The 14,508-nt window shown below is 55.1% G+C and overlaps 3 protein-coding genes across 3 annotated transcripts; all 3 read left to right on the top strand.

Moving 5' to 3' along the window:
- Positions 1-87: 87 nt before the first annotated feature.
- On the top strand, positions 88-3,294 carry JKF63_04834 (uncharacterized protein; the record flags this gene model as incomplete). Its single annotated transcript, XM_067900806.1, has 1 exon — positions 88-3,294. One exon carries the CDS (start codon positions 88-90, stop codon positions 3,292-3,294), a length of 3,207 nt encoding a protein of 1,068 aa, XP_067757006.1.
- Positions 3,295-5,298: 2,004 nt separating this feature from the next.
- JKF63_04833 (uncharacterized protein) lies at positions 5,299-7,593 on the top strand (the record flags this gene model as incomplete). Its single annotated transcript, XM_067900805.1, has 1 exon — positions 5,299-7,593. One exon carries the CDS (start codon positions 5,299-5,301, stop codon positions 7,591-7,593), a length of 2,295 nt encoding a protein of 764 aa, XP_067757005.1.
- A 3,274-nt stretch (positions 7,594-10,867) lies between these two features.
- On the top strand, positions 10,868-14,002 carry JKF63_04832 (uncharacterized protein; the record flags this gene model as incomplete). Its single annotated transcript, XM_067900804.1, has 1 exon — positions 10,868-14,002. One exon carries the CDS (start codon positions 10,868-10,870, stop codon positions 14,000-14,002), a length of 3,135 nt encoding a protein of 1,044 aa, XP_067757004.1.
- Positions 14,003-14,508: the final 506 nt, after the last annotated feature.

The following is a 14,508-nucleotide window of genomic DNA, read 5'->3' as shown; positions in this document are numbered from 1 at the left end:
CCCCTTCTCTCTCTCTCTCTATATATATATAGTTTTAGCTTGTCTTCAGATCTCTCCTCCTCTCCGCTGTGGGGAGTGTCTTCACCGATGGAAATACCCGCAGACCTGGTGGACCGGGGACTCACAGATACCGCCCGTACCGCCGTTGACCCCTACGACGAGCGGCACCGCCAGGCCAATGCGCTGGCGACGTGGGAGCGGCAAAAAGAGGCATGGAGACGCATGCAAAAACATCTCGTCGCTGCCACCACCACCACCACCACCTCGTCACGTGCTGCTCGCAAAGGTGGGGCTTCTAAGGCCCTGAATTTCACTGAGGCCACCCCCGCAGCCAGAGCGAAGCGGGAGGACTTCGGCCTGCTCTTCGTGGCGCGGCCGGATACGCCCCAAAAGGGTAGCTTCGCATGGGAGGGTATGCTGCGCTGCACAGATGCGCGATTGGCACGGCGCCTTGTCCCAATTGGTCGCACGGCGTTCCCGTATCGGCTTCACAGCGAGGTGCGAGACCCGGGAATGCTGCCGGATGATCACATGCTGTACGCGCGTGTCGTGTCTGAAGGAGACGTCGCTGCAGCAGAAAATACGACGCCAGGGCCGCACACCGCAACGAGCTCAACTCTGCTAGGGATGCAACAGCGCGCTGTAGCCCAGAGTCGTGTCCGAGCGACGACCAAATCACCTGTGGACGATGCCTCCAAGGGCATTACCGGGTCGAGGTTGACGTGTATGGTACCTCAGAATTACGAGGGCAAAGGTGCAGCCTCTTACTATGAGTATCGGCTGCGCCAGTTCTTTCCCTATCTGCAGGAGCGGCTCAACCACTTTTTGCAGCCTCGCACCTTCTTGCAAGTGGAGGGGCACCGCGCACCGTACGCCTCAGCCGAGGAGCCTGAGGCGCAGAAGCACGAGTGGACTGCGGCACGGCCGCTTTCCGCATCGGGGGTGGAGTTTTATCTGCCTCCACCGCAGACGCAAATGTGGGCGTCCATTCCTGCCTCGGCGTTACAGAGTCGCACAGTGAGTACTCTTCAACCAACCGACGGTGCACGCAAGGGAGTAGATTCAAATAGCGTGGCTGTCGGCAGCGTGCCCTCGCACGACCTGAGATCCCGGTCCAACGTGAGCAACCATAACCACGCAGCGGATGCGGACGATAAGTTGGTAGGGGACGCTGCGATCGCGATCGAGTCCACGTCTGGTGGCACCCTGTCAGACACCACCATGCCGGAGACGCCATATGACGCTTCCCCTAGTGCGCTGGACGGCCGCGAGCATGAGACGAGTGCACGCAAGTCTAAAGTGGTGTTGGCCAGCCCTCTTCATCCTCTGCGAGTGAAACGCGACGGTGTTGCACTGCGTGACCAGCCGAGCCAAACGGGGGGTGTCGAAGGGGAGGAAAGGGTTCAGACGCCTGGTCCAGCGGTAGAGCTATCAACGCACTCCTTGTTCTTCGAGACGCGCCCACACGAACTTCTGCAAGGCACAGTGACACTCTACAACACCGGCACAACAACTATCTACTACAGCTTGATGCCCGTAAACGTCGTGGAGGAGCACCTTCGGCGGTCTTCCCACGACTCGGGAGTCACCACCGCCGCAAATGGCAAGGTGGCTGAACCCAGACCACGGGAGGAATGGAACGGACGCGAGGGACGCCAGCACATGCAGGATGAGCAAGATGGCGTCACAGCCACAAGCATCACGCACACTCTCGCCGTCCATCAGCGCATTGCACGCGAGACCTTCTTTCCCATCTCTTCCCCGATGGACGGCGTCGTGCTGCCGGGAGAAGACGGGGTCTTTGCTTTCTCAGTGCGCGCGAATCGCCCAGGCCTATTCCAGCACACGTACGAACTCCTTACGGTGCCACCGGCGCCGCTACGCATTTTTATACGCCTGCGCGCGCTCGTCCGGCGCGACCAGCCGTCATGGGAGTGGCTCGCCGCGCCTGTCGCGCAGGCTATCGAGGCCAAGGTGGCGGTAGATGCGCAGCGTCGACTTGTGCAGACCATCAGCCTAAACGATACCGCCATCGAGCAATCTGCCTTGTCAGCGCACATCAAAACGCTGGACGAGGCGGCCGACGTCGCGAGGGCAGCCGAAAGGAAACGGCGACGGGCTCAAGAGGACGCGTGGCACATCGCCAACCGTTTCACATTTGACTACATTCCCTATGTGGCTGCTGTCTACGACAAGCTGGAGCAGCTGTACACGGTGGTCCAAGAAGTCTACTGTCGGCTAAGTAAGAGCAAGGTCGCAACGGGCACCGACGCGAGTATTTTCACTCTTGACAAGGTACCGTCGGTCTTCGATACGACTGTAAAACAATCCGCATCCCCCGCGGCCCTGAGAACCGAAGTAACATCACCCCAGCAGGACCCAACACAGCCAGCTGCCGGTGGGCCAGCCCAATGGGACGGCTCGCTGCTCCTACTGGTTCAACAGATGATGCTTGTACGCGATACGCCGACACGGCAGATGTTCTTCGATGCCTTTCTCGTGCTGCTGCGCGCCGCCCGAGCCTCGCGGCAGCGCACCAGCTCTAGTGTAAGTGCGGAGAATATCGACCAGGAATCGCCTTCGCTACCGACCCTCCTAACGCGAGCCGCCGAGGCTCTTGCAGACAGCGTGCACGATCGCCGTGCCGCTATGCTAGAGAGAGAGTGTGAAAATATCCTCGGAAAGAGATTGACAGCTGCTTCGACGAACTTCATGCAATCCTTCGCCGCAACCAGCGGCGCTCACACTCTTCGCAGCGCTGGCGCCCCCACCGATCCAGCGAAGGCTTCGTCTTCCAGCGGCCTCACCGAACGCACACACAGCGGCAACAGCAAAAAGAGAACGGTTACACCACGGGGGAAGGGTGCTGCCGCTGCCGCCGCTACATCAGCCGATGGCCCAGCCACATTCCACGTCCCGTCACAGAGAATCACCGAAGTCACCAAGGCCCAGCGTATTGTGTTGGACTCGATCCCAACCGAAGAGCTTCTCGGCTTCAGTGCCATCCAGGCTGACCCAAAGTCTGCCGCGGTGCTAGAGGCAATGGAGAAGGTGACAGTGCACGCACAGCGAGAGTTGGAGCTAAAGGCAGAACGCGATGCGACAATTAAACTCTACACTGCACAATTTCTTGAAGTTATCGACGTGGCGTGCGGCCGTGGCCCCCTCTCTGCGTGCACGGCAGCACGCCTGGCTGAGCTGGAGGACATCCAAACGAGTAGGCTGCTGCCCATAGACCTCAGTGCGGACACGGTTCTTCCGCTCACCACGGGCAAAGGCAACAAACGCAAGTAGTCGATTGGAATGGAGAGGGGAAGGGGCACGAGTTCGAGCGCTGTTTCCAAGCCCCCACGAATCTGTATATGAGGGAATACCGTACATGTCTGGCTGTCGATGATACGCGATACTTGAATGGCGTCTAATGATGCATCTGTCTGTGTGTGTGTGTGTGTGTGTGTGTGAACAAGTGAGCGAGTGTACGCTATAGTGCCCAGTGCTCTTGCTCCACTCCCGCTGCTCAATTCTGTTCGGCTATATACATATGTACACGTAGCACAGCATGCGCAACAAGACACGCATGAGCGCGGTTATTCGTCGCTCTCTAAGAGGCTTTGTTTTTCGTGTAGCCTCTAAGAGGTGACACAAGCATACGCACTGACACACACACACATCGTTGTGTGTGTGTGTGTGTGTCAGGTAGTTGGCTGGCACATGTCTACCCATCATTCACAATAGAAAATGGGGTTGTTTCGAGCAGGAAAAAGCAACAGTTATGTTGGTGGCGTGCGCGGCGGGGGGTCGTTATGGGCATGTATACACGTTTGTACTGCGCCGCACGCACTCTAGCACACACATAGCTTTTCTTCCCGTATTGTACATAGCTTCGCCTGGTTCTTGATCAGGGTATCCATGGCCACCCCGACGGCCACGCAGCGTCTTGGCCTCTATGTGTGGTGCATGAGCAAAAGTTCACGACAAAAACAAAAAAGAGAGCGCGGCTCGATGAGCAGTAAAGTTTGACGGGATCGATAGCATCGAGATCGCGTTTCGTGCGCCATGTGGGTGGGTGGGGTGTGGGGTGGAGGGGAAGGCGGGTGCCCTGTGTCCACCTATCTTCTGCGGACCCGCTGCATCGAACCGCACCCACCACTTCGAAGCTCTGAGGTTACTGTTTCCCTCTAGGATGGGCGAATCACCCTCTGCTCCTCCCTTCTCCCCTGACACGGTGCCTCCGCGCGCTTTTGTAATACGTGAGCGTTTTATACCTGCCGCTTGAAGACCATTGAACAGGACATTCTCGTTCTCGCATGTGTTTCTACCACCGCCTCCGCCTCCGCCCCCCCCCCCTCGACCACATCTTTCATCTACCTTAGTGCGCACACACCGCACGTCAACTATTAGACTTCGCCAGAAACCCCTGTTCGGCTGCGCTATTGCTCCTGTTGCCACCAACTTCTTTTTTGACATCTCCCCACCCACCACCGCCAACCCATTCTACTCTCACACATACAGAGCCAACACAGAAAAAAAAAGAGCTTCTATCGCCCTCGAGGAACCCCACCCAACATACAAACCGGCTGCGCTTCTTGCCCGCGTGTCCGCCCGCCTGGTCTGTAAATCGTCAGAGGTGTCCCCGCTCTCCCAACTGTTTTTTTTTTGCTGCGTGTCTTCTTGGGGGGGGGGGGGGCGCTGAAGTTCGAACGCGGGGGAGGAGAGGGGAGGAGGAGGAGGCGAGGTGCACCAGTAAATTTTCGCTTTCCTGCGGAAGCTCCGTTTGTGGGTGGGTGTGCGTTTGCAGTAGCACCGTTTACCTGCCCCCGCCCCTCCTCCCCCTCTCCCTTCCCCTCCCCCTGGCACAACATCATGGCCACCACCTCACATTCATCTCCCTCCTCCTCCTTCTCTCCCCCCCCCCGCTCTTCCTGGTTGCTTGACCGGTAGTCTTTGCTTCTCGTGTCAAAGTTGGATTTACATATATACCTAAGTACTCACATCTCTCTCTCTCTCTTTGCTAGAGCTGATTGCCTTGGTTCAGTTATCATATCTCAACCCGTGGCACTACAAGCACACACACTCACGCGGTCTCCAACCCCCATACACCCTCCCCTCCTCCTCACTGTCATCATCACTCCATCCTATTTGAGTATAGTGAGCAATTTATTTTCTCCAAATCCCCTGCACTCACACGCTCGTCTCTCTCTCCGCCTCTCCGCCTCTCCCCTCACTGTGAAAGGGGATACAGCAGGAAGAGAGAGAGAAAAAAAAAAGGGGGACTGACGCATAGACATTGTAGTAGCAATGACACTCAACGGTGAGCCAAAACTTATCCAGGCGCCAAAGCGGCGCAACTCGCGCAGCACGAGCCGTACTGCGACAAAAAATAACACCCCTAGTAACACGCCGTGGCGCGCAGCAAAATCTGCGCGCGCCACGACGCCGCTACGCAATGCTGGCAAGGCGCCTCATTCGCCCTTGCCAGCTCGTTATCACGACCTAGACCGCAACCTCACCCTGGAAGACGCTGCGGTGGGAACCGATGCATTCAAGAATCGCGTGTCTGAGATTACATCATTCCGTGTTGTGTCGCGTGTGCGACCGTTTATCAAGGAGGAGCTGGCCGAGATGAATGGTCAGGAACGCCGCTCAATCGTGGAGATGACGAGCACCAAGACCATCCTGCTAGACCCCAAGGACAGCTGGGCTCCTAAAGCTCAGTTCGACTTCGACGCCTCGCTCTGGTCGATTCCACCAACGCACCACATCGTGCACACATTCCAGGACACGAAACACAGGACGTACGCGACACAAAAAGATGTGTACAACCTTATCGCAAAGGACCTCGTTCCCCACATGTTCAATGGCTTCAACAGCTGCATACTGACTTACGGCCAAACTGGAAGCGGCAAGACATACACGATGATGGGGGTGTATGACCCACACGCCTCATGCGGCGGAGACGGCGAGGAGGGCATCATCCCACGAGTCTCAAACGACCTCTTTCTCATCCTGAAGGAGCGCATACGCGAAGAAGAAAAGACGAAGCAGCCGCGTGATCGCACAAAGTTCCGTGTGGAGGTGAGCTTCGTCGAGATCTACATGGAGCGTGTGCGTGACCTGCTTGACCCCGCACTGCGCCACACACGCGGTAACGAGCGACTGCAGGACGCGCGCATCCGGCAGGACCCTTACAGTGGGCCCTTCGTAGAGGGTGTCACCAAGTATGAGGTAGAGAACTGGGGGCAGTGCTGCACACTCCTCGAGCGTGGGTCGCAGCACCGCACGACATGCGCGACGGCGGTGCACAACCAGTCGAGTCGAAGCCACGCTATCTTTCAATTGACGGTGGTGCAGGAGCAGGTGGTGCCTGGAATCAATAAATACGCTCTCCCCACTTTTAAGACACAGGCGGGCCGTATCAACCTTGTCGATCTCGCCGGCTCCGAGCGCGGCGGCTTCCAGGACTACGTCAAGGAGTCCGCAGCTATCAACACCTCTCTGCTGGCACTACGTCGTGTCATTGACTGCCTCACGGAGCGGCAAAATATGCTCATGGAGATGGCGGAAGCCGAGATCACCGGGAAGTGCTGCCAGGAGCGGCCCCTGCCCCAGGTGCCGTTCCGTGACAGCGTGCTGACTTGGCTACTGAGCGACAGCGTTGGTGGCAACGCTCGTACGACCATGGTAGCTACGCTCAGCCCACTGGTGAAGAACTACGCTGACACCCTGGCGACGCTGCAGTGGAGCAGTAGGGCTAGGAACTTAGTCACACTAGTGAAGATGAACGACCAGGCGATGGTGCACAATGGAATGGCGTCTCAGGCGGGCGCCCTTGACAATGCCGTGCGCATTCAGCGACAGAATCTCGATAGCCTTCGTCAAACGCTGCGCTCAAAAAAGGAGGCAGCGCTGCAAATGGAGCGGCAGACGAAAGCGCTGAAGAAGTCCACTGACAAGATGCAAACGCGCGAGCAAGAGATCCGCGAGGACCGCGCCGCCCTGATTATCCAGCGCACGTTCCACCGCTTAATGTTTGCAAAGAAGTATGAGGCCTACGAACTGCACTACGCGAGGCTTCGAAGCGCCAACAAGGACGGCGCTGGCGGCGCCGTGAATTATCGGAAGATTCGCGAGCAGGCAGAGGTGCGAGAGCAGCTGGCAAAGCAAAAGCTGAAGGTGGAAGAGGGGCGGACCGATGAAAAGGCAGCCGCGGTGGCAAAGTACGACCTTGACTACGAGCCACGAGCTGCGCGCCGCCGCGAAGCCGAGGAGCGTCAAGCAAAGATATTCCAGGCGATGAACGCTGAAAAGATACTCCGGCAGTACAGCGAGAAGCGCGAGCAAGAGTTGAAGGAGCTTCGCCGCATTGCCGACGAGGAGAAGAACAAGCACCAGACAGCCTTGAAAAAGCTGACAGACATGGAGAAAGCCATCGCTGACCATAAGACGGAAGAGCACAAGCAGAAGGTGTTGGAGGCTAAAGGGCAGCTGGAGGCGCTGCGCAATAGGTGCGATGAGGTGCGCTCACGGAGATACGAGGTGGTCAAGGCGCTTCAAAATATGCGGGATCGCCATAAAAAGGTGATAAAGAAGTAAAGTTTGGAGAGCCTTGGCTTTGGCGATTGAAGACAGCTCTGCCACTAGGACAGCAACAGGGTCAACATACATGAGTCGAGAAAGGTAGCTCTCCGCATCAAGGAAGGGCGAGAGAGAGGGGGGGGAGGGGGAGGGGGGCTGCTTCACTTGGCGGGAGTCTTCAAACCGTCCCGTAGGGACGTGATCAAAAGCACGTCTCTTTTTATTTTTGAATTTCCTGCACGCCCTGCCTCTTGGCTCATCGCTCCACAAGCTGCCCCTGGGTGATGGTGGAAGGAGGGGGGGGAGGGGTACTCTCCACTGGCGTGCTCCATTGTGTGTTTTTGTTTCTCGGGTTGCGTGTGCTCTTCATCTCGCCTCGCCGCCTTCATCGGCACGCAGCCCTTTCTTTTTCCTGTGTCACAGAAGCTCTCCCCTTTTTTGTTTTATTAATCGGTTTCTCCAATTTAGCCCCTCCATAGCGTTGCCATGATTTTTTTGTTTTTCTTCTCCCCCCCCAAAAAAAAAATAGCGATACCACCTTCCTCCGATACCTCTGTAATTCCTCCCTTCTCTCTTTTTTTTTGCTTTTCTCGAGGCGCTACTTTTTTCTTCTACCCCACTCTCTGTTGTTGTTACTTTCTTCTTTGCATCGGTCATCTTCACTCCTGTGTGTATGTCTGCGTGTGTGTGTGTGTGTGGGTGTGTGTTTGCAAGACAGGAGGGAAGAAAGGGAAGGGGGAGGAAGAGGCGGAGCATCTTAGTTGAGAGTCTCGCTGTGCACGGCGGATATCGCCTGTGTACCTGCCTTTGTTTTTTTTGTCTTCGTGCGCTTTGGCCATCATTGCTCTCGTTGTTCACTGTACCCCTTCTTTTTTTTGCCTTCTCTTTTTCTATTATTTTCAGTGAAGAGGGGGGGGGGAGACACACATTGCCATCAGATACACCAGCACAGAGACGTCAGTGTGAAGCGAGAAGCGAAAAAAACACACGGACACCCATATATATACATACATATATATACATACATATATATACAGAAGATGCAGACCAAGAGGGATACGCGAGTGGATTCTCGCGTGTGTGTGTGTGTGCCGAGAAAGGATGGTTACAGGATCGCTTGGCTCCTATGAAAGACTTTGTGCACAAAAATAGGAGAGGCGGGGACAGGGATACGGCTCTTGTTGTGGTTTGATTGTGCTGTCCTATGTAGTCTTGAGGCTTCTTGATTTTTTTGTTGTTGTTATTGTTTGGAGTGGGACTGATTTCTGTATACAATGTCAGATAGTGCCCTCGCTCTCTCTTGCTCTCTCCCCTTCCCTCTTCTCCCCCTCTTCTCCCCCTTTTCCCTTTTTTTTTCGATTGAGCCTCGTTTGCGCTCTGTTTTTATGTGTGTGTGTTTTTTGTTAGGTCGGGCGCTTTCTGGTTTGTGGTGGTGATAATTTTGGCGGCCTTTTTTTTGCGGGGGGGGGGGGACAAAAAACAACAAAAAAAGGGAACAGACAAAAAAAAAACACACAAACAAACAAAAAAAATGTTGTTGTTGTTTTTTTCACTCATGTGGTTCCTCATTTTTTGGCTCTTTTTCCCCCTTTTTTTATATTTGCGTTGCTCATCGTTTAGTCCCTGTTGTCAAAAATGACACCCTGCAGGCCTTTTTTCTTCCTCTACAGTTTTTTTTTTGAATCCCCGTCTCCTTTTCTTTCTCACACACACACACACACGTACTCCCTCGATCCCACCTCCCTCACACAAATCTTCCTCATTCTCTTCCTCTTGCCAGTTGTCGTCTACGCCACCGATCTTGTTTATTATCTTTCTTTCGTTTCTCTGTTTATCCACGGTTGGTCTGCAGGAGGGCGCGCGTGTGCATCTTGTTTTTTTTTTAACCTTGGTCTACTCGCTATATATATATATATTACATATATATTTATCTAGAGCAGTGCGAGCATGTACTCACAGGGAAATACAAGAGGCACCAAAATCCCAGATCCAGTTGGGGGAGGAGAGAGAGAGAAAATGGGGCAGCACTCTCACGGAGACGCTTCTCTCTATGAATTTAGATTGATGTGTGTTTGCGCATTGCACAAGAATAAAAGTGTGTGTGTTTTTTTTTTGTTCCTCTTCCACCAAAGCTGTGACCCTTTCTTCATAACCGCCTCCTGTCTAATCTCCGCCTTTGCCCCACCTGCACCGACACGACCCCCACACCCAGTTTGAGGAGGGAGGGAGGGAGGGGCGAGCGAGCTGCTTGGGCTTTGGGGGAGAGGGAGGGAGGGAAGGAGGGAGGAGAGTGAAGTGAGAGGTTGGCAATCATCCCTCCCATTCAACCCTCTCTGGAGAGATTGGAGAACAAAATGGAGTGAAGATAGGATTAAAAAAACAACAAAGAAAAAGAACACGGTTCGTCCTCCCTCCCCTGCCCCCCTTTCCCCACCCAGAAACCTCATCTCCTCCTACACCTACATGCATGGCCGGCCGTCATATGCAGATGTTGTCCGCTTTCACAAACTGAAGAGAGTGGTCAATGGACAGGACGGTACACCCCCCCCCAAAAAAAAAAAAATACAAGCCGACGCAGGGGGGGGGGGGCACGCCAACCACGTACACACACACACACACACACAAATAAAGAAACAAACAAACCGAGAGCTGGCAAAGGGGGAGTAAGAAGGGGGGAGAGGAGTGATATCACTTTTGCAATGTCAATTCCTTTTTTTTTGGGGGGGGGGAGGAGGGAGGCTTCCCACGCATCCCTGTATGTCCCCACTACCCTTTTCTCCAATGAATCGACTAATCAGTCTTTCCGCGCATGTACAAAAAAAAACACTTATAGATGCACATATAAACACACCTTCCTCTTCTGTGCTTAGTTCTCTTCCCCTCCCCTCCCTCCTCCCCTCTCCTCCCCCCGCGCCCTTACTCGATTTCTCAGCATCGTCATCCTCATTGTGATTTGTGTGTCACTTCTCACGTTTTTCTCTCTTTTTTTGCCATCTGTAGTATTTTCGACTGTTTGTGTGTACGCGTGTGTGTGTTTTGTGTGTCTGTACACTAAATATACATCTACACGTTGGTCGTGGCGTCGCGTGAGAATTCGTGGTGCCTCTCACTCAAAAACATTACCTGCCCTCCCCCTTATCTGTCCGCCTGTCTGTAGCTTCCTCCTCCGCTCGTTCCCGTCTCTACCACGTCACAGGTCGAAAAAGCGGGTTTGTCTGTGGTCAGCATCGACGCGTACGCATACACAGAGAGACTAAAAGTCCCGGTGGGAGTGACCGAACTAGAAATCACCATGTTATCCGAAGACGAGCTCAAGCAGCAGTTGTATAACCGCCAGGAGTATGTGGTGGGGTCGGAGACGCAGGCCAAATACGGGTCGACGGATGTCCTCGTCGTTGGCGCCAAAGGCCTGGGTGCGGAGATTATCAAAAATCTCGTTCTCACTGGTGTGAAAAGTGTCAGGGTGCTGGACGACGCCGTGGCCACCATCGAGGATCTTGGAACGAACTTCTTTCTGCGGCCGGATGATGTAGGGAAGTCGCGCGGCTCTGTTGTTGCGCAGGCCGCCAAGGAACTCAACCGCTTCGTGGATGTCTCAGCTGTGAACGGCGACCCGCTCTTGCACATACCTGCAGTACACGTGGTGATCTACACGAATGCCTACACGACCACCTTGGCAGTGGCCAACGATGTGGCGCGAAAAAACAATGTGAAGTTCATAAGCTGCGAGAGCCGCGGTGTCTGCGGTTGCATCTTTGTAGATGGTGGGGACTTGCTCGATATTGTGGACACAGACGGAGAGGATACTGTGATGTGTGTGGTGACAGCCCTCACGTCGGATGGCCTCGTCACCCTGCACGAGGAAAAGAAGCACGAGTGCGAGAAGGGCAGCAAAGTGTACTTCACCGGCCTCCCGGCTCTACCGCAAGCCAACACGACGGATCCGGCGACTCCGTCGGCGTGGAAGCTCTTCGAAGTGGAAGAAGTTATCTCGCCCCATATTATGCGCCTGAAAGGAATTGCTGACTTCTTGAGCGCCGGTGAACCCATCCATGTCGGGACGAGTGCCTACCTGCATACCACCAAAAAGGGGCGACGAGAGCACTACAAAACCCTGGCCGAAAGTCTCGCCAATCCCGAGTGTCTCATGATCTTCGACAAGGAAGAAAAATTCACGGCTCCCACCACGCTGCATGCCATGTTTACTGCCGTCGCCCGTCACGGCTGCCCGCCTACCTCGCCGGCTGAGGTGGAGGCGGTCGTGAAGACAGCGCAGGCCTTTGACGCAGACGCGGAGGCACCCCTGATGCGCACACTGCTCCCTGTATTTGGCGGCGATCTGAACCCGATGGCATGCTTCATTGGTGGCATAGCGGCGCAGGAGGCGCTGAAGGTGAGCAGCGGCAAGTTCACACCGCTGCATCAGTGGATGTACTACGATGCGCGCGAGGTGATGCAGGTGTGGCAATTCGGGGCCAAGACTGTGTCTGCGTCGACCTTGTCCGCGTCTGTGGCGGTGTTTCCCGACGCAGCGGAGGCGCCATCGCGGTACGCCGGCCAGGAGACGGTACTTGGACATGCGTTTCAGGAGTACCTGAGGCGGCAGAAGGTGTTTATTGTTGGAGCTGGTGCGCTCGGCTGCGAACTCATCAAGAATGTCGCCTTGATGGGACTTGGCGAGGTGTCCATCACGGATATGGACGCGATTGAGATGAGCAACTTGTCTCGGCAGTTTCTGTTCCGCAGCCATCATATTGGCCGTCCGAAGTCTGTCGTGGCCGCTGAGGCCGCTGGGCAAATCAATACCGAGGTGAAGATAACACCGTACGAGGCCAAGATGGCACCAGAGACGGAGGCGATCTTTCACGAGGACTTCTGGGCTCAGCAGGCGGTCATTCTCAACGCGCTGGACAACGTCATGAGCCGCAAGTACGTCGATGGCCGCTGTCTGTTTTATCAGAAGCCGCTCCTGGAAAGCGGCACGCTTGGCACAAAGTGCAACATGCAGCCCGTCATCCCGTTTGTAACGGAGAGCTACAGTAGCAGCTACGACCCGCCGGAGAAGGGAATCCCGCTCTGCACGCTCAAGAATTTCCCGAATGCAATTGAGCACACGATACAGTGGGCCCGTGACCTGTTTCACCTGCTCTTTGTCAGCGTGCCAGCGGACGTGAACCAGTACTTGAATGACCCCGTCACCTTCGCAGACAACCTACGCAACGACCCGGCTGCTGCTAACATGGTCGTGCACAACGTGAACGATGCGCTGTGCCGGTGGCCCAAGAACCACCAAGATTGTGTACGACTAGCACGTCTGCTGTATCAAGAGCACTTCAACGAGAGCTTCCGCCAGCTCCTGCACAACATCCCGCTCGATAAGCGGACAGAGGACGGGCAGCTGTTCTGGAGCGGCGCAAAGAAGCCCCCGACACCGCAGGAGTTCGACGCCACCTCGGAGCAGGACGCCGAGTTTGTGTACCACTGTGCCAGCCTTTTTGCGAAGGTGTATGGCCTACCAGCGTTCTCGCTCTCCCGGGAGGAATCGGCAGGGCATGCGGCAGCCGTGACAGTGCCCGACTTTGTGCCACGCCACGTCGTCTTCGCGACCTCCGAAAAGCAGACGTCGCAGCAGACGATGTGCACAAACGAGCTGACCGTGGAGCAGCTTCCCCTCGTCGCCAACTTTGGCACTCGCCGCATGAGTGCCGAGGAGTTCGACAAGGACGACGCCACGAATCATCACGTGCAGTTTATTACGTACTGCTCCAACTTGCGTGCACGAGCCTACGGCATCCCTGTTGCCGACTTCAACCAAACAAAGCGTATTGCGGGCAACATCATCCCTGCCATGGTGACCACCACGTCTCTCGTCACAGGGCTCGTCGGCTTTGAGATGCTCAAGTACCTCCTCATTCAATTCCATCACTCTCGTAAAGTATCATCAAAGGGAAGTGGAAGCAGCCACCCCGAAAAGTTTTTTCTTGAAGCGGACGAGGAACCAGAGAAGCTCGTGACACTCCTACGCAGTGCCTTTGTGAACATAGCGCTTCCGTTTGTGGCGTTCTCGGACCCCATCGTTGCACAAAACCGCACATACACTCTACCAAGCGGTAAGAAGCTGAGGTGGGGCATCTGGGACCGCATCGACATCGCAGAAGGTCGTGACATGCCCGTTAGGGAATTAGTAGAGCTTCTACGCAACCGCTACGAACTCGAGGTGTTTATGATTGCGCTCACGAATGGGAAGATGATCTACACCGAGTTTGGCGGAAAGGTCAAAGACAAGGAAAAGAATGTCTCCGAGGTCGCACAGGAGAAGGGTGAAAAGCTGCAGGACGGCATCAACTATTTTGACCTCGTCGTTACGGGCATGATTGGCGATGACGACGAGGTGGATGTCCCTATTATTCGCTACCGCTATCGTTAACTTTGACTGTTTGATTGTTGGTCCTCCAGCAGAAATGACTGACTGGAGATGCTTCGAAAAAAAAAAAAGGTTTACTCTCTGGCCTCATACGCTCGCCACACACAGGTGTGTATATTGCATACACATACACATATATGCATGTGTGTGTGTGTGTGTGTGTATTCTGTGTGGGTGTTCACGCAACGAGAGCGGATCGACCGTTTCTTTTTTTTTTCTCTTCGTTCCAGGTCCGTTAGCGTCGTTGTAACCAAGTCGACTTCCCATTTCCCCTTTGAGCTCTACCGCTCGACTAGTCCGGGGGGGGGGAGGGGAGGGGGGGGGGCACCGAAGGTGGGATATAAAAATGCACACCCACAGAGGATTGCCGGTCTTGGACGTTGCGTCCCCCCCCCCTCACTTGTGCAACGGCTTCGTTGTCCAGTGTAGACTCGGGGTTTCGGATTTCTCCCCTTGTCTATCAAGGAAATCAAAAAGGGGGTGCATCAGTGCACTGTGTAGGGAGGCCG

The sequence above is a fragment of the Porcisia hertigi genome, chromosome 23 (assembly GCF_017918235.1).
Source record: "Porcisia hertigi strain C119 chromosome 23, whole genome shotgun sequence".
Lineage (NCBI taxonomy): Eukaryota > Euglenozoa > Kinetoplastea > Trypanosomatida > Trypanosomatidae > Porcisia > Porcisia hertigi.
The sequence above is the reverse complement of the archived record's forward strand: the minus strand, read 5'-3'. Positions and strand labels throughout refer to the sequence as shown.